Consider the following 23,528-nt stretch of genomic DNA (forward strand, 5'->3'; position numbering starts at 1 on the left):
AATAGGAACTTGTCTTCTTAAGTACTAATAATTATGAGACCACAAAACTGAAATGTTTGAGATAGGAAATGAAAATTTAAATAAACATGCATACTCAGAAGTTATGTCCAAATATTTAATACTTCATCTGTATAAGCATGGCTTAGTGAAATTTGATGTGGGCAATAGCACTGTACAGGAGTTCCCCTTTAGCTAGTGGTTCACAGGGAGGGCCGAGGGCTAGTGAAGGGTCAGTTACAGGCTCAGGGTAGCAGCTATTTATCAGCTAGAATGGACATAATTCAACATTTCAACAACCAGTGCCCCTATACTGGTATATAACAGCTGAACCCCAGTGCCAGAAATACCTGAGCGTTATCAACCAGTAAGCTAGCCATTTACAGTGATCACCTCTTACGCTTATGGCAACATTAATGCTTGCTTTAAAGAAAAGCTCCCTACATAAATTCCTGTATGGATCCCCTCTCTTACCTCTGCATGGGCAATTCTATAGTGACAGCCCAGGGCCAGCTCCAGTCCCCCTCCTAAAGCCAACTTTTGGATAGCTGCCACCACAGGCTTCTTGTTTCTCTGTATTTCATCTACTATATCTCCCAGTTGTATGTCAAAGGTCTTATGAACTTTGAATTCTCTAATATCGGCACCTAAGAACACAGAGAAAAGGAAAAAAGAGAGCTGAGGAAGGCTGAGGCTTTGCTATTTAACAATAAACTATCAGATAGCACTTAAGGAATCTCAGAGCTCTTTGGATCCCTGAAACACTTTATTCTTTGGCTGCAGACGCAGTAAAGCAACAAGTAGCCTGAAAAATGTAGAATGATATGAAAGTCATCAAATATTTATTAGAAGTCCTGTAATCTAAAATCTGTTTTTCCATATGATAGTAATAACTCTACCTTCAGAAAAATTTGAAAGTTCAGAGAAAGGAAGCAAAGATTCTGAGATTGAGTTAGCCCCTCCTCATTTTTGGCATGATATTGCTCACCAACTCTCTTCACAGCCATTTAGACTTGTATCTTTTTTATGGGCATCATTTATTACAATAAAAAACCTCATAAAATGCAGATATATTTGTGAGTTATATGTTGATCAACCAGCTTAGAATTACATTTTTCTGATAGACTCTTTTGCAATCAATGAAAGTAACATTTACTCGTTTTCTTAGTTACAAAAATAATACTCATTATAAAGCGACTTCCCCCATGACTCAACAGGTAAAAATTCTGCCTGCAATGCAGGAGACACAGGAGATGCAGGTTGGATCCCTGGATTAGGAAGATCCCTTGGAGAAGGTAATGGCAACCCACTCCAGTATTCTTGCCTGGGAAATCCCATGGACAGAAGGAGCCTAGCTGGCTGAAGTCCATGGAGTTGCAAAGAATTGGACCACAACTGAGCAACTGTCAGGGAGTGTTTAACAGGAGGATTCCTACATTCTGTTTCTCATAAGTCCTTTGTTCCTTATCAAAATGGAACAGCACGCTGCTCCCAGGAACTGAGGTCATTGTGTGAGACAGGCTTGAATCTCCTTTAGTAAACATTCTCTTTGCGACAAAACTGCTTAGTCTCCATCCCCTTTCTTGAGATATGGGTTGTCTCCTGACCTTGTGACCATTATTCCCTTGTTCCCTTGGTAATGGTTGCTGTACATTTGGTTTTCTGATCTTTATCACTGTCGAAAGAAATTTCTTGTACAACAGCCTATATATACTCAAGAAAGATCATTAAAGCACCTTTGCTCCATCAGAGCTTGGGTCCCTGTGTCTTCCTTTCTTTCTTTCTTTCTCTCTCTCTCTCTTTCTCTGTCTCTCTCTCTCCGGCTAATTCTCTGGAGCATAGAAATCCGTCGTGCTCACTCTCCCGCCTGGGCTTCTAAGACCCTCTCGAGAAGGTGCTCTGTGCCTTCACCCCCTCGAGAGGGCCAGGTGCCTTCATAGGTGATGCAAGCCCTGTGTCAAGGGCTTTATTAGTTCTCTGCATAAACCAGGGAATATCAGCCTCTTTCTCTCTTTTACTTTCTTATCGCCAACTCCGGAACACCAGTCCATTAAAGGACCCCAACAAGTGGCGTCCAGAACAGGGACTCTGGTATACGTGGCATTTCGGATGTTGTCACTCCAGGCTTATTGAGGTCAGGGCCTATTGAGGTTCGTAAGTACTAAGACATGGGTCAAATGGCTGGAAAGCCCCATCATTTCTCTACTTTACTTCACCATTTGTTTAAAGTTCAGGGAGTTCTGGTTTCACACCAATGAATAGAAGCTTGCCTTCAAACAGTTCAGTTCAGTTCAGTCGCTCAGTCGTGTCCGACTCTTTGCGACCCCATGAATCACAGCACGCCAGGCCTCCCTGTTCATCACCAACTCCCAGAGTTCACTCAGACTCACATCCATCGAGTCAGTGATGCCATCCAGCCATCTCATCCTCTGTCGTCCCCTTCTCCTCCTGCCCCCAATCCCTCTCAGCATCAGAGTCTTTTCCAATGAGTCAACTCTTCGCATGAGGTGGCCAAAGTACTGGAGTTTCAGCTTTAGCATCATTCCTTCCAAAGAAATCCCAGGGCTGATCTCTTTCAGAATGGACTGGTTGGATCTCCTTGCAGTCCAAGGGACTCTCAAGAGTCTTCTCAACACCACAGTTCAAAAGCATCAATTCTTCGGCACTCAGCTTTCTTCACAGTCCAACTCTCACATCCATACATGACCACTGGAAAAACCATAGCCTTGACTAGATGGACCTTTGTTGGCAAAGTAATGTCTCTGCTTTTGAATATGCTATCTAGGTTGATCATAACTTTCCTTCCAAGGAGTAAGTGTCTTTTAATTTCATGGCTGCAGTCACCATCTGCAGTGATTTTGGAGCCCTCCCCAAAAATAAAGTCTGACGCTGTTTCCACTATTTTCCCATCTATTTCCCATGAAGTGATGGGACCAGATGCCATGATCTTTATTTTCTGAATGTTGATCTTTAAGCCAACTTTTTCACTCTCCTCTTTCACCTTCATCAAGAAGCTTTCTAGTTCCTCTTCACTTTCTGCCAGAAGGGTGGTGTCATCTGCGTATCTGAGGTTATTGATATTTCTCCCAGCAATCTTGATTCCAGCTTGTGTTTCTTCCAGCCCAGCATTTCTCATGATGTACACTGCACAGAAGTTAAATAAGCAGGGTGACAATATACGGTCTTGACATACTCCTTTTCCTATTTGGAACCAGTCTGTTGGTCCATGTCCAGTTCTAACTGTTGCTTCCTGACCTGCATATAGGTTTCTCAAGAGGCAGGTCAGGTAGTCTGGTATTCCCACCTCTTGAAGAATTTTCCACAGTTTATTGTGATCCACACAGTCAAAGGCTTTGGCATAGTCAATAAAGCAGAAATAGATGTTTTTCTGGAATTCTCTTGCTTTTTCGATGATCCAGCGGATGTTGGCAATTTGATCTCTGGTTCCTCTGCCTTGTCTAAAACCAGCTTGAACATCTGGAAGTTCATGGTTCACGTATTGCTGAAGCCTGGCTTGGAGAATTTTAAGCATTATTTTACTAGCGTGTGAGATGAGTGCAGTTGTGCGGAAGGTTGAGCATTCTTTGGCATTGCCTTTCTTTGGGATTGGAATGAAAACTTACCTTTTCCAGTCCTGTGGCCACTGCTGAGTTTTTCAAATTTGCTAGCATATTGAGTGCAGTACTTTCACAGCATCATCTTTCAAGATTTGAAATAGCTCAACTGGAATTCCATCACCTCCACTAGCTTTGTTCACAGTGAATCTTTCTAAGGCCCACTTGACTTCACATTCCAGGATTTCTGGCTTTAGGTCAGTTTTCACACTATCATGATTATCTTGGTCTTGAAGATCTTTTTTGTACAGTTCTTCTGTGTATTCCTGCCACCTCTTCTTAATATCTTCTGCTTCTGTTAGGTCCATGCCATTTCTGTCCTTTATCGAGCCCATCTTTGCATGAAATGTTCCCTTGGTATCTCTAATTTTCTTGAAGAGATCTCTAGTCTTTCCCTTTCTGTTGTTTTCCTCTATTTCTTTGCATTGCTTACTGAGGAGGCTTTCTTATCTCTCCTTGCTATTCTTTGGAACTCTGCATTCAGATGCTTGTATCTTTCCTTTTCTCCTTTGCTTTTCGCTTCTCTTCTTTTCACAGCTATTTGTAAGGCCTCCCCAGACAGCTATTTTGCTTTTTTGCATTTCTTTTCCATGGGGATGGTATTGATCCCTGTCTCCTGTACAATGTCACAAACCTCCATCCATAGTTCATCAGGCACTCTATCAGATCTACTGTATAATCATAAGGAATTTGATTTAGGTCATACCTGAATGGTCTAGTGGTTTTCCCTACTCTCTTCAATTTAAGTCTGAATTTGGCAGTAAGGAGTTCATGATCTGAGCCACAGTCAGCTCAGACTGTGACTTGTTTTTGCTGACTGTATAGAGTTTCTCCATCTTTGGCTGCAAAGAACATAATCAGTCTGATTTCAGTGTTGACCATCTGGTGATGTCCACGTGTAGAGTCTTCTCTTGTGTTGTTGGAAGAAGGTCTTTGCTATGACCAGTGCGTTCTTTTGGCAAAATTCTATTAGCCTTTGCCCTGCTTCATTCCATATTCCAAGGCCAAATCTGCCTGTTACTCCAGGTATTTCTTGACTTCCTACTCTTGCATTCCAGTCCCCTATAATGAAAAGGACATCTTTTTTGGGTGTTAGTTCTAAAAGGTCTTGTAGGTCTTCATAGAACTGTTCAACTTCAGCTTCTTCAGCATTACTGGTTGGGGTATAGGCTTGGATTACTGTGATATGAATGGTTTGCCCTGGAAACAAACAGAGATCATTCTGTCATTTTTGAGATTGCATCCAAGTACTGCATCTTGGACTCTTTTGTTGACCATGATGGCTACTCCATTTCTTCTAAGGGATTCCTGCCCACACTAGTAGATATAATGGTCATCTGAGTTAAATTCACCCATTCTGGTCCATTTGAGTTCGCTGATTCCTAGTATGTTGACGTTCACTCTTGCCATCTCCTGTTTGACCACTTCCAATTTGCCTTGATTCATGGACCTGACATTCCAGGTTCCTATGTAATATTGCTCTTTACAGCATTGGACCTTGCTTCTATCACCAGTCACATCCACAACAGGGTATTGTTTTTGCTTTGGCTTCATCCTTTCATTGTTTCTGGAGTTATTTCTCCACTGATCTCCAGTAGCATATTGGGCACCTACCGACCTGGCAAAAAATCCCATCATTTTGCCGTTACATATTGTTCATGGGGTTCTCAAGGCAAAAATACTGAAGTGGTTTGTCATTCCCTTCTCCAGTGCATTAGAATGTGCATTAGAATATGATATTTATCTTTCTCTCTCTGACTCATTTCACTCTGTGTAATAGGCTCTAGGTTTATCCACCTCAACAGAACTGATTCAAATGTGTTCCTTTTTGTGGCTGAGTAATATTCCATTGTGTATATATACCACAACTTCTTTATCCATTCATCTGTCAACAGACATCTAGGTTGCTTCCATCTTCTAAGCTATTGTAAATAGTGCTGCAATGAACAATGGGATACATGTGTCTTTCTCAATTTTGGTTTCCTCAGGGTATATGCCTAGGAGTGGGATTGCTGGGTCATATGGTGGTTTTATTCCTAGTTTTTTAAGGAATCACCATATCATCTTCCATAGTGGTTGTACCAATTTACATTCCCACCAACAGTGCAAGAGCATTCCCTTTTCTCCACACCCTCTCCAGCATTTATTGTTTGTAGATTTTTTTGATGATGGCCATTCTGACTGGTGTGAGGTGATATTTCATTGTGGTGTTGACTTGCATTTCTCTAATAATGGAGAAGGCAATGGCAACCCACTCCAGTACTCTTGCCTGGAAAATCCCATGGACAGAGGAGCTTGGTAGGCTGCAATGCATGGGGTCGCTAAGATTCAGACACAACTGAACAACTTCACTTTCACTTTCATGCATTGGAGAAGGAAATGGCAACCCACTCCAGTGTTCTTGCCTGGAGAATCCCAGGGACGGGGGAGCCTGTTGGGCTGCTGTCTATGGGGTCTCACAGAGTCGGACACGACTGAAGCGACTTAGCAGAGTATTTTTAATTTCAGCAATTGTGTTTTTTGTCTCTGCATGTTTATTCTTCATTCTTTTAGGTCTTTATTAATTGATTCTTTTTCATTTCTCCATTTTGTTTTCAAGATTTTTTTATCATCTTTACTATCATTATTCTGAATTCTTTTCAGAATTCTTTTCAGGTAGTTTGCCTATTTCCTCTTCATTTATTTGGACTTCTGTGTTTCCAGTTGGTTCCTTCATTTGTGTAGTATTTCTCTGCCTTTTCATTGTTTTTATTTTAACTTATTGTGTTTTAGGTCTCCTTTTCCAAGGCTTCAAGTTTGAATTCTTTCCTCTTTTGGTTTCTACCCTCCTAAGGTTGTCCAGTGGCTTGTGTAAGCTTCATATAGGGTGAGATTTGTGCTGAGTTTTTGTTTCTTTGTTTTTCCTTTGATGAGCAAGGCTGAGTGAGGTGGTAATCCTGTCTGCTGATGATTTGGCTTGTACTTTTGTTTTGTTTGTTGTTTAGATGTGGCATCCTGCACAGGGTGCTACTGGTGGTTTCAAGTGGTTTCCTTTGTGTGAGTTCTCACTATTTGATACTCCCTAATCACTGCAGATGGTGATTGCAGCCATGAAATTAAAAGACACTTACTTCTTGGAAGGAAAGTTATGACCAACATAGATAGCATATTCAAAAGCAGGGACATTACTTTGCCAACAAAGGTCTGTCTAGTCAAGGCTATATGGTTTTTCCAGTAGTCATGTATGGATGTGAGAGTTGGACTGTGAAGAAAGCTGAGTGCCGAAGAATTGATGCTTTTGAAATGTGGTGTTGGAGAAGACTCTTAAGAATCCCTTGGACTGCAAGGAGATCCAGCCAGTCCATTCTAAAGGAGATCAGTCCTGGGTGTTCTTTGGAAGGAATGATGCTAAAGCTGAAACTCCAGTACTTTGGCTACCTGATGCAAAGAGTTGACTCAGTGGAAAAGACTCTGATGGTGGGAGGGATTGGGGGCAGGAGGAGAAGGGGATGACAGAGGATGAGATGGCTGGATGGCATCACTGACTCAATGGACGTGAGTTCGAGTGAACTCTGGGAGTTGGTGATGGACAGGGGGGCCTGGCGTGCTGCAATTCATGGGGTCTCAAAGAGTCAGACACGACTGAGAGACTGAACTGAACTGAACTGAACTGAGGGTTAGTTCTCTGGTAGTCTAGGGTCTTGGAGTCAGTACTCCCACTCCAAAGGCTCAGGGCTTGATCTCTGTTGAAAATCAGTGGTAATTTCTACGTAAATTGTAGGATAAGTGAACTGTATTTCAGTTGAATGCTGATAGTCAAATTTTAAACATCATCATTTAGGGCAAACTTTTTGGTTTGATCCTTGTATTCACCAAGACACTGCGAAGCACACAAAATTAAATTACAGGAGGCCGATGGCCTGTCCTAGAAACTTCATCGTCATTTCTCTGTCCTCCATCCCACCCCTTCACAGGATAATTAAGAGTGCATGGTCACTGAAATGGGTGACAGAAAAAAAATAAACTCCATTTCAAGACTGTGTGATATAAAAAATAACATTTATTGAACATCTTCTTCATCCAGGTACTGCTCTAGGGGCTTTCAGATGTGTTATCTCTTTTAACCTCACAAAACTCTGTTAAGGTATACATATTATGGTATCCATTTTATAAACAAAGAAATTGGATTTCAGGAGATTTAAGGAACTTGCCCAACCTCACATAGGGTAGAGACATATGCAGAGCAGGTATGTACCAGTAGGTGTATATTGAAGTGAAAAGTGAAAGTGAAAGTCGCTCAGCTGTTTTCAACTTTTTGTGACCCCACGGACTGCATGGAATTCTCCAGGCCAGAATACTGGAGTAGGTAGCCTTTCCCTTCTCCAGGGGATCTTCCCAATCTAGGGATTGAACTCAGGTCTCCCGCATTGCAGGCAGATTCTTTACCAGCTGAGCCACAAAGGAAGCCCAAGAATACTGGAGTGAGTAGCCTATCCTTTCTCCAGTGGATGGTTCTGACTGAGGAATCGAATCGGGGTTTCCTGCATTGCAGGCAGATTCTTAACAACTGAGCTATGAGGGTAGCCCTAGGTGTATCAGTTCAGTTGCTCCAGTTGTGTCCGACTCTTTGCGACCCCATGAATTGCAGCACGCCAGGCCCCCCTGTCCATCACCAACTCCCGGAGTCCACCCAATCCCCTGTCCACTGAGTCAGTGATGCCATCCAACCATCTCATCCTCTGTTGTCCCCTTCTCCTCCTGCCCTCAATCTTTCCCAGCATCAGGGTCTTTTCCAATGAGTCAGCTCTTCACATCAGGTGGCCAAAGTATTGGAGTTTCAGTTTCAACATCAGTCCCTCCAATGAACACCCAGGACTGATCTCCTTTAGGATGGACTGGTTGGTGTATACTAGCAGGTATAATAGCTATCAAGTCTGGAACTAAATGTCCTCCAAAGGACCAATCCAATATAAAAGAGAGTAAGGTCAGCATCTTCTCTGGGTCTCTCCTGTGACTCTTTGTCTCCTTCTCCATAATGTTTCTTCTTCCTCCCATATTCATTACCTATACTATAGGACTGCCCATGAGTACAGGTAATGCAGCACTGAGCTCAGTCTGTGTGAGATGTCAGAGAGAGTGGGAAAGGGTTGGACACATTACCTGCACAGAAGATGCCATCTGCTCCACAAATCACAATGGCTTTAACTGTATCATCTGTTATAGCTTTCTGCAGACTCTCTTTTATTCCACGGGCAACAGTTGTACTAAAAGGGGGAAAAAATTACATGAAGCATTAGTCACAATCAAATTTCTACCATCTCAGTTTATTTTTTTCTTTCCTAACAATTAAAAATTAAACATATACATGATGTAGAAAAATCCTAGATACTTATTGTTAAATTTTCACTAATTTAAGATATAATATATGTCTACTGTAAAGTAAGCCCTGAGGTGATTAAACACATAAACTTCAGAAAATCAAAGTGTTTTCCTGCATTTTGCTGTAACTTTGACCACTTAGAATCAACACTATCAATTTAAAAATATTACACACATCTTCTATGTATAGTGAAAGGAGTTTAAAACATCCTAGAGACAACAGTGTACACAACGCAATATCATACTGAGATGACTGCTATAATAAAGGTACAGAGAAAATGATGTGGAAATTCTGAAAGAAAGTGCTTTTGATTTGTCATATTGGCCTAATAAAAGAAAACTGAAATTGTCTAAAAATAACAGTCTAAGTCATGTGGCAGGGGATGCAAGTTACCCACAAACTAATACTTAATACTTTAAACTAATACTAATACTTTGACCTTCTTCAAAGTATTAATCGGTTTTTAGCTGGATACATGGCTGCCTAAAATAAAGACTATATTTCACAGCAGCAAGTTCAGCTCAAGGCATTAAGTTCTGGCCAATGGAATGGAAATGGACTTAGTATCTGCAACCTTAGGGAACAGTCCTTAAAGGACTGGGTATGCTTTTCTCTCTTACAACTCACTACTCCTGGCAGGAATCCAGATATGATGTCTAGATTGGGAGCAGCCATTATGAATCAAGAGGTGGAAGCTACTAATTAAGGATGGCAGAGCAAAAGACAGGTAGAACTGAGATCCCGATGATCGTGGAGTAGCCATACCAGTCATTCCAGGACACTGCTGTGACAGACATCAACTTTTTCTTGTTTAATCCACTATTACATTGAGTTTTCTGTAACTAGTAGCCAAGCCTAACTCATTTGAAAGGTAATGACAAGGTCTGGGAAAGGAAGGGCATTTGGTAAATTTTTGTCAAGTTTCAGTAGATGAGGGAGTCATCCCCAGAGGAGATAGTTAAAACCAAAACTGAATGAGTTTGCCAAAGGGAAAAAAAAAAAAAAAAAGAGTTGAGAGTAGATCCTCTAGATATTTAAGAGGCAGGAGAGGCTCAGCTGAGTTATTCAGTACCAAGGAGTCCAACGAGACCAAGACAGGAGAATTTGCCAAGAAGCAGAGGATCTAATAGAGTTTTGCCAAGAAAATGCACTGGTCATAGCAAACACCCTCTTCCAACAACACAAGAGAAGACTCTACACATGGACATCACCAGATGGTCAACACCGAAATCAGATTGATTATATTCTTTGCAGCCAAAGATGCAGAAGCTCTATACAGTCAACAAAAACAAGACCAGGAGCTAACTGTGGCTCAGATCATGAACTCCTTATGGCCAAATTCAGACTTAAATTGAAGAAAGTAGGGAAAACCACTAGACCATTCAGGTATGACCTAAATCAAATTCCTTATGATTATACAGTGAAAGTGAGAAATAGATTTAAGGGACTAGATCTGATAGACAGAGTGCCTGATGAACTATGGATGGAGGGTCGTGACATTGTACAGGAGACAGGGATCAATACCATCCCCATGGAAAAGAAATGGAAAAAAGCAAAATAGCTGTCTGGGGAGGCCTTACAAATAGCTGTGAAAAGAAGAGAAGCGAAAAGCAAAGGAGAAAAGGAAAGATAGAAGCATCTGAATGCAGAGTTCCAAAGAATAGCAAGGAGAGATAAGAAAGCCTTCCTCAGCGATCAGTGCAAAGAAATAGAGGAAAACAACAGAAAGGGAAAGACTAGAGATCTTTTCAAGAAAATTAGAGATACCAAGGGAACATTTCATGCAAAGATGGGCTCCATAAAGGACAGAAATGGTATGGACCTAACAGAGGCAGAAGATATTAAGAAGAGACGGCAAGAATACACAGAAGAACTGTTCAAAAAAGATCTTCAAGACCAAGATAATCACGATGGTGTGATCACTCACCTAGAGCCAGACATCCTGGAATGTGAAGTCAGGTGGGCCTTAGAAAGCATCACTACAAACAAAGCTAGTGGAGGTGATGGAATTCCAGTTGAGCTATTTCAAATCCTGAAAGATGATGCTGTGAAAGTGCTGCACTCAATATGCCAGCAAATTTGGAAAACTCAGCAGTGGCCACAGGACTGGAAAAGGTCAGTTTTCATTCCAATCCCAAAGAAAGGCAATGCCAAAGAATGCTCAACCTTCCACACAATTGCACTCATCTCACACGCTAGTAAAGCAATGCTCAAAATTCTTCAAGCAGGCTTCAGCAATATGTGAACCATGAACTTCCAGATGTTCAAGCTGGTTTTAGACAAGGCAGAGGAACCAGAGATCAAATTGCCAACATCCGCTGGATCATCGAAAAAGCAAGAGAATTCCAGAAAAACATCTATTTCTGCTGTATTGACTATGCCAAAGCCTTTGACTGTGCGGATCACAATAAACTGTGGAAAATTCCTCAAGAGGTGGGAATACCAGACCACCTGACCTGCCTCTTGAGAAACCTGTATGTAGGTCAGGAAGCAACAGTTAGAACTGGACATGGACCAACAGACTGGTTCCAAATAGGAAAAGGAGTATGTCAAGGCTGTATATTATCACCCTGCTTATTTAACTTCTATGCAGAGTACATCATGAGAAATGCTGGGCTGGAAGAAGCACAAGCTGGAATCAAGATTGCTGGGAGAAATATCAATAACCTCAGATATGCAGATGACACCACCCTTCTGGCAGAAGGTGAAGAGGAACTAAAAAGCCTCTTGATAAAAGTGAAAGTGGAGAGTGAAAAAGTTGGCTTAAAGCTCAACATTCAGAAAATGAAGATTATGGCATCTGGTCCCATCACTTCATGGGAAATAGATGGGGAAACAGTGGAAACAGTGTCAGACTTTTTTGGGGGGGCTCCAAAATCACTGCAGATGGTGACTGCAGCCATGAAATTAAAAGACACTTACTCCTTGGAAGAAAAGTTATGACCAACCTAGATAGCATATTGAAAACCAGAGACATTACTTTGCCAACAAAGGTCTGTCTAGTCAAGGCTATGGTTTTTCCTGTGGTCATGTATGGATGTGAGAGTTGGACTGTAAAGAAAGCTGAGCACTGAAGAATTGATGCTTTTGAACTGTGGTGTTGGAGAAGACTCTTGAGAGCCCCTTGGACTGCAAGGAGATCCAACCAGTCCATTCTGAAGATCAGCCCTGGGATTTCTTTGGAAGGAATGATGCTAAAGCTGAAACTCCAGCACTTTGGCCACCTCATGCGAAGAGTTGACTCATTGGAAAAGACTCTGATGCTGGGAGGGATTGGGGGCAGGAGGAGAAGGGGACGACAGAGGATGAGATGGCTGGATGGCATCACCGACTCGATGGATGTGAGTCTGAGTGAACTCCGGGAGTTGGTGATGGACAGGGAGGCCTGGCGTGCTGTGATTCATGGGGTCGCAAAGAGTCGGACACGACTGAGCAACTGAACTGAACTGAGAGGATCAATAAGCACCAAGGGATGGCGAAGGAGGAGCTCTAGGAAGAGTAGTGAAGAATTGCTTAAAGAAAAAATTATAAAACCAGAGTCCAGTGATTTTGCCTTAGAATTCTAAGTAATATGGGGGAATTTTTATACAGGGAGAAAAAAACTTAAAGCAAAAAACAACTAAAGCCAGATTGTTCAAACCAGCAACTAACATTGCTAATTGATTATATCCCAATACAAAATGTTTTTGGTATTAAAAAATTAATTAATTAATTAAAAACCTCAGGGAATAAAGGAGATACTGGCTCTTGTATATAGTAATTCCCTTTCACCTAGTTACTTTTCACCATTTAACCCAGATGAAATCAAACAAAACCTCTTGCCTTCAGTTGATTTAATTAGAAACCAAGTCTGCTAAAGAAAAATGGAATTTGAACCATCCAGCATACTGAGAAGTCCAAAAGTCACATACTGCTTTCTGGATAAACAATGGCTGCAAAATTATCCAAAATGAGTTCAATCTGTGCCACTGAGGAGACAAGTCTGGCTTTTCCCATTTCAATCAACCCCTACTCTTTTATATCTTATCTTCTTGTTAATTTTGCATCATTTGTTGTTGTTGTTTAGTTGCTAAGTTGTGTCTGACTCTTCTGCGACCCCATGGACTGTAGCCCTCCAGGTTCCTCTGTCCATGGAATTTTCCAGGCAAGACTACCAGAGTAGGTTGCCATTTCCTTCTCCAGGGGATCTTCCCAACCCAGGGACTGAACCCACGTCTCCTGCATTGGCAGGCAGATTCTGCCACTGAGCCACTCTAGATCCCCTGGAATAGGCAACGGCAACCCACTCCAACATTCTTGCCTGGAAAATTCCTTGGACAGAAGAGCCCGGTAGGCTACAGTGCATGGGGTCACAGAATCGGACACAACTAAGCACACAGACACACACACATACACGCACACAAACAACATTTGCTAAGTGTCAGCTCTCTAACACATTTAAACCTCACAACGACTTAATGAGATAGGTATTAAAAGTTCTCCTGAAAGGGGGAAAGGGGACAGTTTAAATATAAGACACATTTTAAGTAGTTATGGGAAAATATTCCTAGTTGTGGGTAGCAAACTGTGGAACTATTTACCCCACAAGTTTGAGATGGGCACAGTTTTCCATTATGAGCAGAGACAGGCAGAATCCTAATACTCGGGAGCCGCCTGGGAAGCTTCCACCTGCCAGTGCAGGGGCTACAGTCCATGGGGTCGCAAATAGTCCGACACAACTGAGTGACTGAGGACACACACACACACAGACACACAATTTTGCAAAAATCAAACAAGAAAAAAAAAAGAAGAATGAAAATGGCTGTTATATATACAGCTTTACTAGATTCTAGCTGAATGAAAAGGGACCACACCTTCATAGCAATATCAAAGTCACAGGGGTTAAGAAATTATTTTCTCCCCTTAATACTGTCAGGTATGGAGAAATGGAGTCTAAAGGTAACATTTCATGAGTGATGACCAAAGAACTTTACCTTCTGCCACTTTAGAAGTCTTTTTTGTGACCATTTTTTAAAACCAGGAGTCATCAAATAAAGTCATGGCTTGTGACCAGCATTTTTCAAAGAAACAGAGTAAAAATAGAATACATCAAATGAAAAGAAAATTTTGTTTCACTAAACTTTGTTTTAGGTACATATTTGTATGTGTGTTTGTGTGTGTGTGTCCTAGGTTGCTATGTAAAACATGGATTACTGTGTGGAATATAATTTAAAAAAATACAAAAGCCATTGTTCTGGGAGACAAATCTAGTAATTAGGCATCTCCTACCTTTATAAAGAGGGTTGGCATTTATCCAAATAGAAAGAAATCTGGCTTAGCTAAAGGAACAAAGAAAGATTTGAACTGTTTGGGCCAAAAAATATTCAAATAAGACTCTCTCACTTATCTAGGAAGAAATAATTTCCCAAATAAAATTAGAAATAGGAAGGGGAGATGAAAAGTGTAAAGCAAAAAAGGGAACCTGTTAAACTGGATGAGCATGCTAGCACACATACCTTCACTTAAGTACAAGTTCAAGAGGAAAGAGCAAAAAGGTGTTTATTGCCAAGTGGAGAAAATCCTGATGCAGCTGCAATGAATCTTGAGCAGCAGGGCCTGTTGGTAGGGGCTTGTAACAGGCCTTTTGCGTAATAAAAATAATGATAGCTGGTGGTGCAGTGGTAAAGAATTCGCCTGCCAATGAAAGAGATGCAAAAGATGCGGCTGAGTTGGAAAGATCCCCTGGAGTAGGAAACGGCAGCCCACTCCAGTATTCTTGCCTGGAAAATCCCATGGACAGAAGAGCCTGGTAGTCTGCAGTGCATGGGGTTGAAAAGTCAGATACAACTAAGCGCACACACACACACACACACACACAACTTCTGAGTGTCAGTTTCTAATCTGCAACACATTTAAACCTCACAACTTAATGAGGTAAGTACTAAAATTTCTCCTGCAAGGGGGAAAGGGGACAGGTTAAATACCAGACACATTTTAAGTAGTTATGGGAAAATATTCCTAGTTATAGGTACTAAACTATGGAACTATTTCCCCCAAAGTTAGAGATGGGCACAGTTACCATTATGAGAAGAAATTAAGGCAGAGTCCTAATACTTAGTAATTTTAATTGAAATACAAAGTTCAAAATTGATATGTAATTGTAGTATTCATGTTTTTCTTCATCAAAACCGAATAACAATATTTTGCTTGATTCCGAGTGGCAAGTAAGTGGACTTATTCTTTGTGTGATTTTATTTCTGAAAATTTTAATATTATTAAATGCAAAATTTTATATTAAAAGTTATAATATTAATGCTAATGATAAAACCAAATCTGATAACAGTAGAACAAAAATTCAGTTAAAATTAGCATGTCTTCTCATTTCAGTCTCTTTTTGCTCCAGCAGCATGCAGTAAGGATTCTGACCAAAAGTCGTTCTCTTTATGCTTTATATGTTCTCTGTAAATGATCATTTCTCCTAACCCTACTCCCTGTGGATGAGTGGTTTTTTCCCCAGGTTGATCACTATACTTTTTTCAGAGATATAAAAGAACTAGGTGGTGCTAGTGGTGAAAACCTCCCTGCCAATGCAAGAGGCATAAGAGTTCAATCCCTGGGTGGTAAAGATCCCCTGGAGGAGGGCATGGCAACTCACTCCAGTATTCTTGCCTGGAGAATCCCATGGACAGAGGAGCCTAGGAGCACACAGTCCATAGGGGCACACAGATTCAGACACGGCTAAAGTGACTTAGCACAAACCTATATATCATTAATTTTTAAAACAGCAGCATTAATCTCACTTTTTAAAGTAATGCTTTTACTAGTTTAACAAGAAAAGTACTCCACGATAAAAGAACATAAACAGCATGGCAGTTTTTCAGGAAATGCTATTTAATAGGCTAATTCTGACATGAGCTTATTCTAACATGGATCTTCACCGAAGCACTAAGACCTTGAGGTTTAGAACAAACCAAGAGATATATCTTTGTGTTTCTGGGCCAGGACATAATTCTCTTTTACTCACTATATTGGCATTAATGGGGATCTTTATTTTTAACAGTGTGAAACCACCTTATTTTTGGACTCCCAAAGCTTTTAGTCACACATTGTAAGGGTGGCCTGGACTCCAGGTTGGGAAGGGAGGGATCAGGGTCCAGGCAGCACAGCACTAAGACCTCTGGACTAGAAAGTGCATCTGAGAAGTCAAAGTTGCAAGTAAGCAGAAGAGTTCAGCACGAAGTTGGCACGAACAGAGGCACTAAGACCTCTGGACTAGAAAGTACATGTGAGAAGTCAAAGTTGCAAGTAAGAGTTCAGCACGAAGTTGGTACGGACAGACCGGTTCAGGGGCAGCTCCCCAACTTCTAGCCGTCTGTCTACCTCTCAGCCTCGATTTCTTTATCAACGAAACGGAGATGAGAGTTCTCTGCAAACAGGTACCGAGGCTACCAATGTAAAAAGTCCTGGCATATGCCCTGATTCTATCCGTGTCCGTGTCTTTCTCTATTTAAACCAGCAGAGGCAAGTCAAAGCCTCCACTGCAGGCAGGCAGGTACGATCCTGCTCGCCGTCCCCGGACTGATCGCCGAGAGCCCGTTACCTGATCGCATTGACTGGCGGGTTTCGTAGACGGATCAGTGCCAGGCAGTTCTGCAGCCGCGTGAACTCAGCCATGTTTGCTCAGTTGCCCCGAAGTCGCCTCATCCCTCAGCTGCGAGGCAAGATCACTTTCGCTGGGCGCGTCCTGGGGAGGGGAGGGGCGTCTGCTGGGCCAATGTGAACCCGGCACCGCCTCCCGCCACGGCACCGCTTTCCGCCCAGGGCAGCTCCCGGGCTCTGATGCCCATCCTTCACCTCAGTCCTCCTCCTTCCCTGACCGCAGCCCCGTGCTCAGCACACCCTTGCCATCTCTTCCTCTTTGCTGGCGCCTGTCCTGCTTCCATCAAAAAGTAGGTCAGGCAGGACGATGAAAGATGCGTGAAACTGCCAGCAAGTCCAGATTTGCAAACCCCTGGCCCAGAGGGGCTGCCTTCCCTGGACAAGTTCTAGATTCACTATGTTGGTGGAGTTTCATCACAGTCTTCATCTTCATTATCCTTAACAAAGACAGATATGTAGGATCCTGACAATTATGTGATATGATACATACCTGGAACACATAAAACACTTCATGCATTTCATCTAAATGAGTAAGGTACTAATATCAACCAAACATGTACAGAACTGTCATGCAGCAACCTTGTGGAACCTACCACTTTCTTGTCTGTCCAATCCTTCCATTTTTCTTTTTTTCCTTCTTCTGCCATTCCTAAGGATTATTTCTAATATTAATACTTCAACTATGAATCAAACACCTATTACGTCCTAGGCAGCAGGCCAAAGACTAAAGATAAATGAGGCTGGGTTCAGACTGGGACAGTTTTTGAAGATGCAGTTGGCCTCAGGTGGTCTCCACAGCCCATCACCTGGCCAGAAGGCAGTCTGGAAGTTTCAGAGGAAAAACAAAACAATGGAGTGGTTTTATTCACTGATGTTTCACAAATTTTAGTGATGATTAAGGATTATTTTCACAGATATACTTTTCAGTTCAGTTCAGTTGCACAGTCATGTCCGACTCCTTGCGGCCCCATGGACTGGAGCACGCCAGGACTCCCTGTTCATCACCAACTTTTTGAGCTTGCTCAAATTCATGTCCATTGAGTCAGTGATGCCATCCAACCATCTCATTCTCTGTTGTCCCCTTCTCCTCCTGCCTTCAATCTTTCCCAGCATCAGGGTCTTTTCCAAGGAGTCAGTTCTTCACATCAGGCGGTTAAAGTATTGGAGTTTCAGCTTCAGCATCAGTCTTTCCAATGACTATTCAGGACTGATTTCGTTTAGGATTGACTGGTGTGATTTCCTTGCAGTCTAAGGGACTCTCAAGAGTCTTCTCCAACACCACAGTTCAAAAGCATCAATTCTTCGGCACTCAGCTTTCTTTATAGTCCAACTCTCACATCCATACGTGACTACCGAAAAAACCATAGCTTTGACCAGACAGACCTTTGCTGTCTAGGTTGGTCATAGCTTTTCTTTCAAGGAGCAACCATCTTTTAATTTCATGGCTGCAGTCACCATCTGCAGTGATTTTGGAGCCCGAGAAAATAAAGTCTGTCACTATTTCCATTACTTCCCATCTATTTGCTATGAAGTAATGGGACCAGATGCCATGATCTTTGTTTTTTGAATGTTAAGTTTTAAGCCAGCTTTTTCACTCTCCTCTTTCACTTTCATCAAGAGGCTCTTCAGTTCCTCTTCACTGTCTGCCATAAGGGTGGTGTCATCTCCGTATCTGAGGTTATTGATATTTCTCCTGGCAATCTTGATTCCAGCTTGTGCTTCATCCAGCCTGGCATTTCGCATGATGTATTCTGCATTTAAGTTAAATAAGCAGGGTGACAATATACAGCCTTGACATACTCCTTTCCCAGTTGGGAACCAGTCTGTTGTTCCATGTCCAGTTCTAACTGTTGCTTCTTGAACTGTATACAGATTTCTCAGGAGGCAGGTCAGGTGGTCTGGCATTCCCATCTCTTGAAGAATTTTCCACAGTTTGTTGTGATCCACACAAAGGCTTTGGCATAATCAATAAAGCAGAAGTAGATATGATATTCTTTTACCTATTGAAAATAAGGGCTTACATGGTGGCTCTGACAGTAAAGAATCCCCCTGCAATGGGGGAGACATGGGTTCAATCCCTGGGTTGGGAAGATCCCCTGGAGGAGGGCATGGAAACCCACTCCAGTATTCTTGCCTGGAAAATCCCCACAGACAGAGGAGCCTGGTGGGCTACAGTCCACGGGGTCACAGAGTTGGACACAACTGAGTGACCAAGCACAGCACATTGAAAATAAAACCAGGTTCCTACTCCTAAGAAACTGGGTACAAGTAGCAATCAGAACCATCTAATCCATCAAGGACAGCCCCTCACTTTTGATAGCCAGCCAATCATGAATAGCCCTGGGCAAGCCTCTGAGTGCTAACATTCAATATCAACCAGCTTCTTATTAGTGGTATCAATCTCTACTGCCTCTAAAATTCGCCAGTCTCTCAACTCCACCTTGCCCAAAATCTCAATGTAAGATTAACAGTTTGCTCTGCTTGGAGAGACCTTGTATAACGAGCACAGCATTCCCTGACTGTAGGAAGCAAGAGATTCAGTATTGTTTTCCAGGGGGACAATTTTGCCGTCCATCCTAACAACTTTCAACGTCTCCACAAAGGCCATGTAGGCAAGGCTTAACAGTTCTGAAACTGCTCCTGGAGCAAGTGGAGATAAGCACAGTGTGCAGCCATTCTGAGGCATTTTCTCTTCTATATCTCGGAGTCAGTCACAGGTCATTTCTCATGTATATCCCTGTGTGCATGCTAAGTCACTTCAGTGGTGTCTGACTCTTTGCAACCCTATGGACCCACCAGGCTTCTCTGTCCAAGGGATTCTCCAGGCAAGAATACTGGAGTGGGTTGCTGTGACCTTCTCCAGGGGATCTTCCCAATCCAGGGGTTGAACTTGCATCTCTTATGCCTCCTGCATTGGCAGGTGGGTTCTTTACCACTAGCACCACTTGGGAAGCTCTACCTATTGCCCCAGTTTTAGTTAAACACAGAACTTTCTGCCTTGTACTTTCTTTCCCTTAGATACATACAGCTGCAAACATCTGTGTAAATCCATAAAATTGCCTGGCAGTAGTTTAGAGTTGGCTCCTCAGCAGGGCAGTGCTAGGGCAAGCAAAAAAGGGCCCCAGTGGGCAAAAATGAAGAGGGCACTCACCCTCTGGTTCATGTAATTGCTGCCCCTGTCCTGCTCCTGAACAACAGAGCGATCCCCACACTTTCTGTAATCTGTCATCCAGCCCCTCCTGTTTAGTGTCATACTGTGGGGCTAGGGCCCCAGGGAGCTGACACCAGGCTGATCTTCCTTTTGCTCTCTATGTAGATGATAAAGTGTCTCAATCTATTTGTATTCCTTATGGGCCCAATCTATGGCAGTGTGGCAAGCCAATTTAGCAATGTGCCACCATGATACTGTTTACAGTCCACTTGACCTCCTTGACCATCTCTTGATCACTGGATGAACTGTTACATTCTCAAGTTGTCTTGTTTGTCTCAACAAGTGCCACTTAACAAGACGCCATTCCTCTTGACTAATGTATTTCCAGATCATTTGCATGTTACTAATTTTGCTTGTTAAATATGTCATTTTCATTATTGTCATGGTGTTGCAATTCACAAATAGATCAGTTGATCAGAAATATATTTAATAGTCATCATTAAAAAATCTACAAATAACAAATACTGGAGAAAATGTGGAGAAAGGGAACCCTCCTATACTTTTGGAGGGAATGTAAGCTGGTGCAGCCACTGTGGAGAACAGTATGGAGGTTCCTAAAAAAACTAAAAAGAGAATTGCCATATGATCCATCAATCCCACTCCTGGGCATATACCTGGAGAAAACTATGATTAAAAAAGGTAGATACACTCCTATGTTCATAGAAGCACTATTTACAATAGTTAAGACATGGAAACAACCTAAATGTCCACTCACAGATGAATGGATACAGAAGACGTGTTACACATATACAATGGACTATTACTTAGCCATTAAAAAAATGAAATAATACCATTTGCAGCTACATGGATGGACCTAGAGATTATTATACTAAATGAAGTCAGTCGGCAAGATAAAGACAAATACCATATGATATCACTTTTATGTGGAATCTAAAATATGACATAAATGAATTTATCTATGAAACAGAAACAGAGAGAACAGACTTGTGGTTGTGGGGGTGGGGGGCTGGATTGGGAGTTTGGGGCTAACTATATATAATTATTATATATAGAATGGATAAACAGACATTCCTACTATATAGCACAGGGAACTATATTTAATACCCAGTAATAAACCATAATAGAAAGAATTTTTAAAAAGAAGTATATTGAATATCTTGTAATAACCTATAAGCGGGGGCTTTCCTAGTGGCTCAGTGGCAAAGAATTCGCCTGCAATGCAGGAGACTGAAATCTTGCATGCTAGACTTCATCATTATGTGAAACAAGAAATTCCTGATATTCAAGCTGGGTTTAGAAAAGGAACAGGAACTAGAGATCAAATTGCCAACATTTGCTGGATTATAAAAAAAAAAAAGCAAGAGAATTTCAGGAAAACATCTATCTCTGTTCCATCGACTACACTAAAGCCTTTGACTGTGGATCATGACAAACTGTAAAAAACTCTTAGATGGGAATACCAGACCTTCTTACCTGTCTCCTGAGAAACCTGTATGCAGGTCAAGAAGAAACAGTTAGAACAATGTATGGAACAACTTATTGGTTCAAGATCGAGAAAGGAGTATGACTGGGCTCTCTGCTGTCACCCTGTTTGTTTAACTATATGCTGAGCACATCATGAGAAATACCAGGCTGAATGAGTTACAAGCCAGAATCAAGATAGGCAGGAGAAGCATCAACAACCTCAGATAAGTGGATGATATCACTCTAATGGCAGAAAGCAAAGAGGAACTAAAGAGCCTCTTGATGACGGTGAAAGAGGAGAGTGAAAGAGCCACCCTAAAACTAAATATTAAAAAACTAAGATCATGGCATCCAGCCCCATTATTGCATGGCAAGTAGAAGGGGAAAAGGTGGAAGCAGTGACAGATTTCCTCTTCTTGGGCTCCAAAATCACTGCAGACGGTGACTGCGGCCATGAAATCAGAAGCCCTTCCAATGAACACCCAGGACTGATCTCCTTTAGGATGGACTGGTTGGATCTCCTTGCAGTCCAAGGGACTCTCAAGAGTCTTCTCCAACACCACAATTCAAAAGCATCAATTCTTCGGCACTCAGCTTTCTTTCACACAGTCCAACTCTCACATCCATACATGACCACTGGAAAAACCATAGCCTTGACTAGACAGACCTTTGTTGGCAAAGTAGTGTCTCTGCTTTTGAATGCTATCTAGGTTGGTCATAACTTTCCTTCCAAGGAGTAAGTGTCTTTTAATTTCATGGTTGCAATCACCATCTGCAGTGATTTTGGAGCCCAAAAAAGTTGTTCATAAATGTGACTTGTATCTTTCTTTGTCACTAAGTGTAGTTTTCTCCCTTTTTGAGTGAATACAAATTTAGAATCTGACTGGCTGATGAAAAGCACTCAGTAAAAATAGTCATGTTATTAGACATCATTAGTATTATGTTCTCTGAGATTAGTCAAATTGAATTGTGTTTTTATTCTAGGATTATATTTCCATCTGCTTTGAATAGCAAACAGGATTCAAATTAATACATCATGTACTATTAAGATGAAAATGAAGTAGGTTGGCACAACTCATACCTCCATTAATATAAACATCAAAATTTCCAGCAACTAGTATTTATTTCCAGGTTTTTCGATCAAAGTGCCTTGATTTTAAGCCTGGAAATTGTACTGATGTGGTTATAGCACAGAGAAATTCCAATGAAAAGAAAAGAGGCCAGTAGACTAGGGATGTGCAAATGTTTTGATTTTTGAATAGGCAAAAAGATGGTAAAAGATGTTGTTGACTGGTGAGTTTAAAAATCAACACCTAACGAAATTTCAGAATAATTCATTAAGGAGATGGTTTGGAAAAGGGAATTTGTGATCATCAAAGATATATTGTGTTCATTAAGAACAAGATACACCAAATTAATTCCATTTCAGTCTTTGAGTGGATTAATACATTGGAAGATAAGAAAAATGTTGTATTGAGACTCCTACAGTAATTTAACATGGTTAGACAATGAAGTCCTTGTGGATATGATGTGGGTTACTTGAAACTATGTTTTATGAACAAATATTTGACCAATCATGTATTTGTTGAGGATTTCCCTGGTGGTTCAGTGGTAAAGAATCCACCTGCCAAAGCAGGAAATATAAGTTCGATCCCTGGGTTGGGAAGATCCACTGAAGAAGGAAGTGGCAACCCACTCTAGTATTCTTGCCTGGGAAATCCCATGGACAGAGGAGCCTGGTGGGCTATAGTGCATGGGGTCACAAAAGAGTCAGACACGACTTAGCAATTAAACAACATGCATGTATATATACATATATATATATATATATATGGTTCAAATGATTGATTTAAAATTTGATTGAAATATATTTTATACTTGTTTCAAGTTATAGTATGTTGGTAGTCAAAAGGAAAAAGCACATTGTTGGAATGAAGGCATTAGATGGATCTATGGTAACATTAATATGGAATTATTTTTTCATTAAAAGGTCTGCCTCTCTTATGACATAGAAAGTTCTTCAAAAGCAAGGGGTTATTTTATTCATCTTTGTGTCCCTAATTCCTGAGCTGGTGTCTCTCCTGAATGAATAAATAGAATTAGGAGGCTTAAACTTTAGAACTGACTACCATTGTCTAATTTTCTGATTTTCAGTAAATTAATTTCAATAGTTCATAGATTCATTAAAAGTATCATTGATCTTTTTTACTGCTAGAGTTGGAAGAAACCTTAAATTTCATCTATCCCAATTATATTATTCTATGGGTCTATGGGATTACCTGTT

The 23,528-nt window shown here is 41.4% G+C and overlaps 1 protein-coding gene across 2 annotated transcripts in view; it reads right to left on the bottom strand.

Annotated features, from left to right (window-relative positions):
- Positions 1-16,646, bottom strand: part of EHHADH (enoyl-CoA hydratase and 3-hydroxyacyl CoA dehydrogenase) — a 54,451-nt gene extending 37,805 nt beyond the window's left edge. The window contains exons 1-3 of one of the 2 annotated variants that reach the window (XM_086397495.1): positions 16,550-16,646; positions 8,751-8,854; positions 472-644 (exon numbers count right to left, since the gene is read on the bottom strand). In XM_086397495.1, the coding sequence (XP_086253621.1) occupies positions 472-644; positions 8,751-8,854; positions 16,550-16,623 (351 nt within the window). In that variant the 5' untranslated portion in view covers positions 16,624-16,646. The remainder of the gene's footprint in view (positions 1-471; positions 645-8,750; positions 8,855-16,549) is intronic. The other variant, XM_086397499.1, reaches the window with a different exon arrangement.
- Positions 16,647-23,528: the final 6,882 nt, after the last annotated feature.

This window comes from Bos grunniens, chromosome 1 (assembly GCF_055505025.1).
Source record: "Bos grunniens cultivar Pamir isolate PY7600 chromosome 1, Bosgru_T2T1.0, whole genome shotgun sequence".
NCBI classification, from domain to species: domain Eukaryota; kingdom Metazoa; phylum Chordata; class Mammalia; order Artiodactyla; family Bovidae; genus Bos; species Bos grunniens.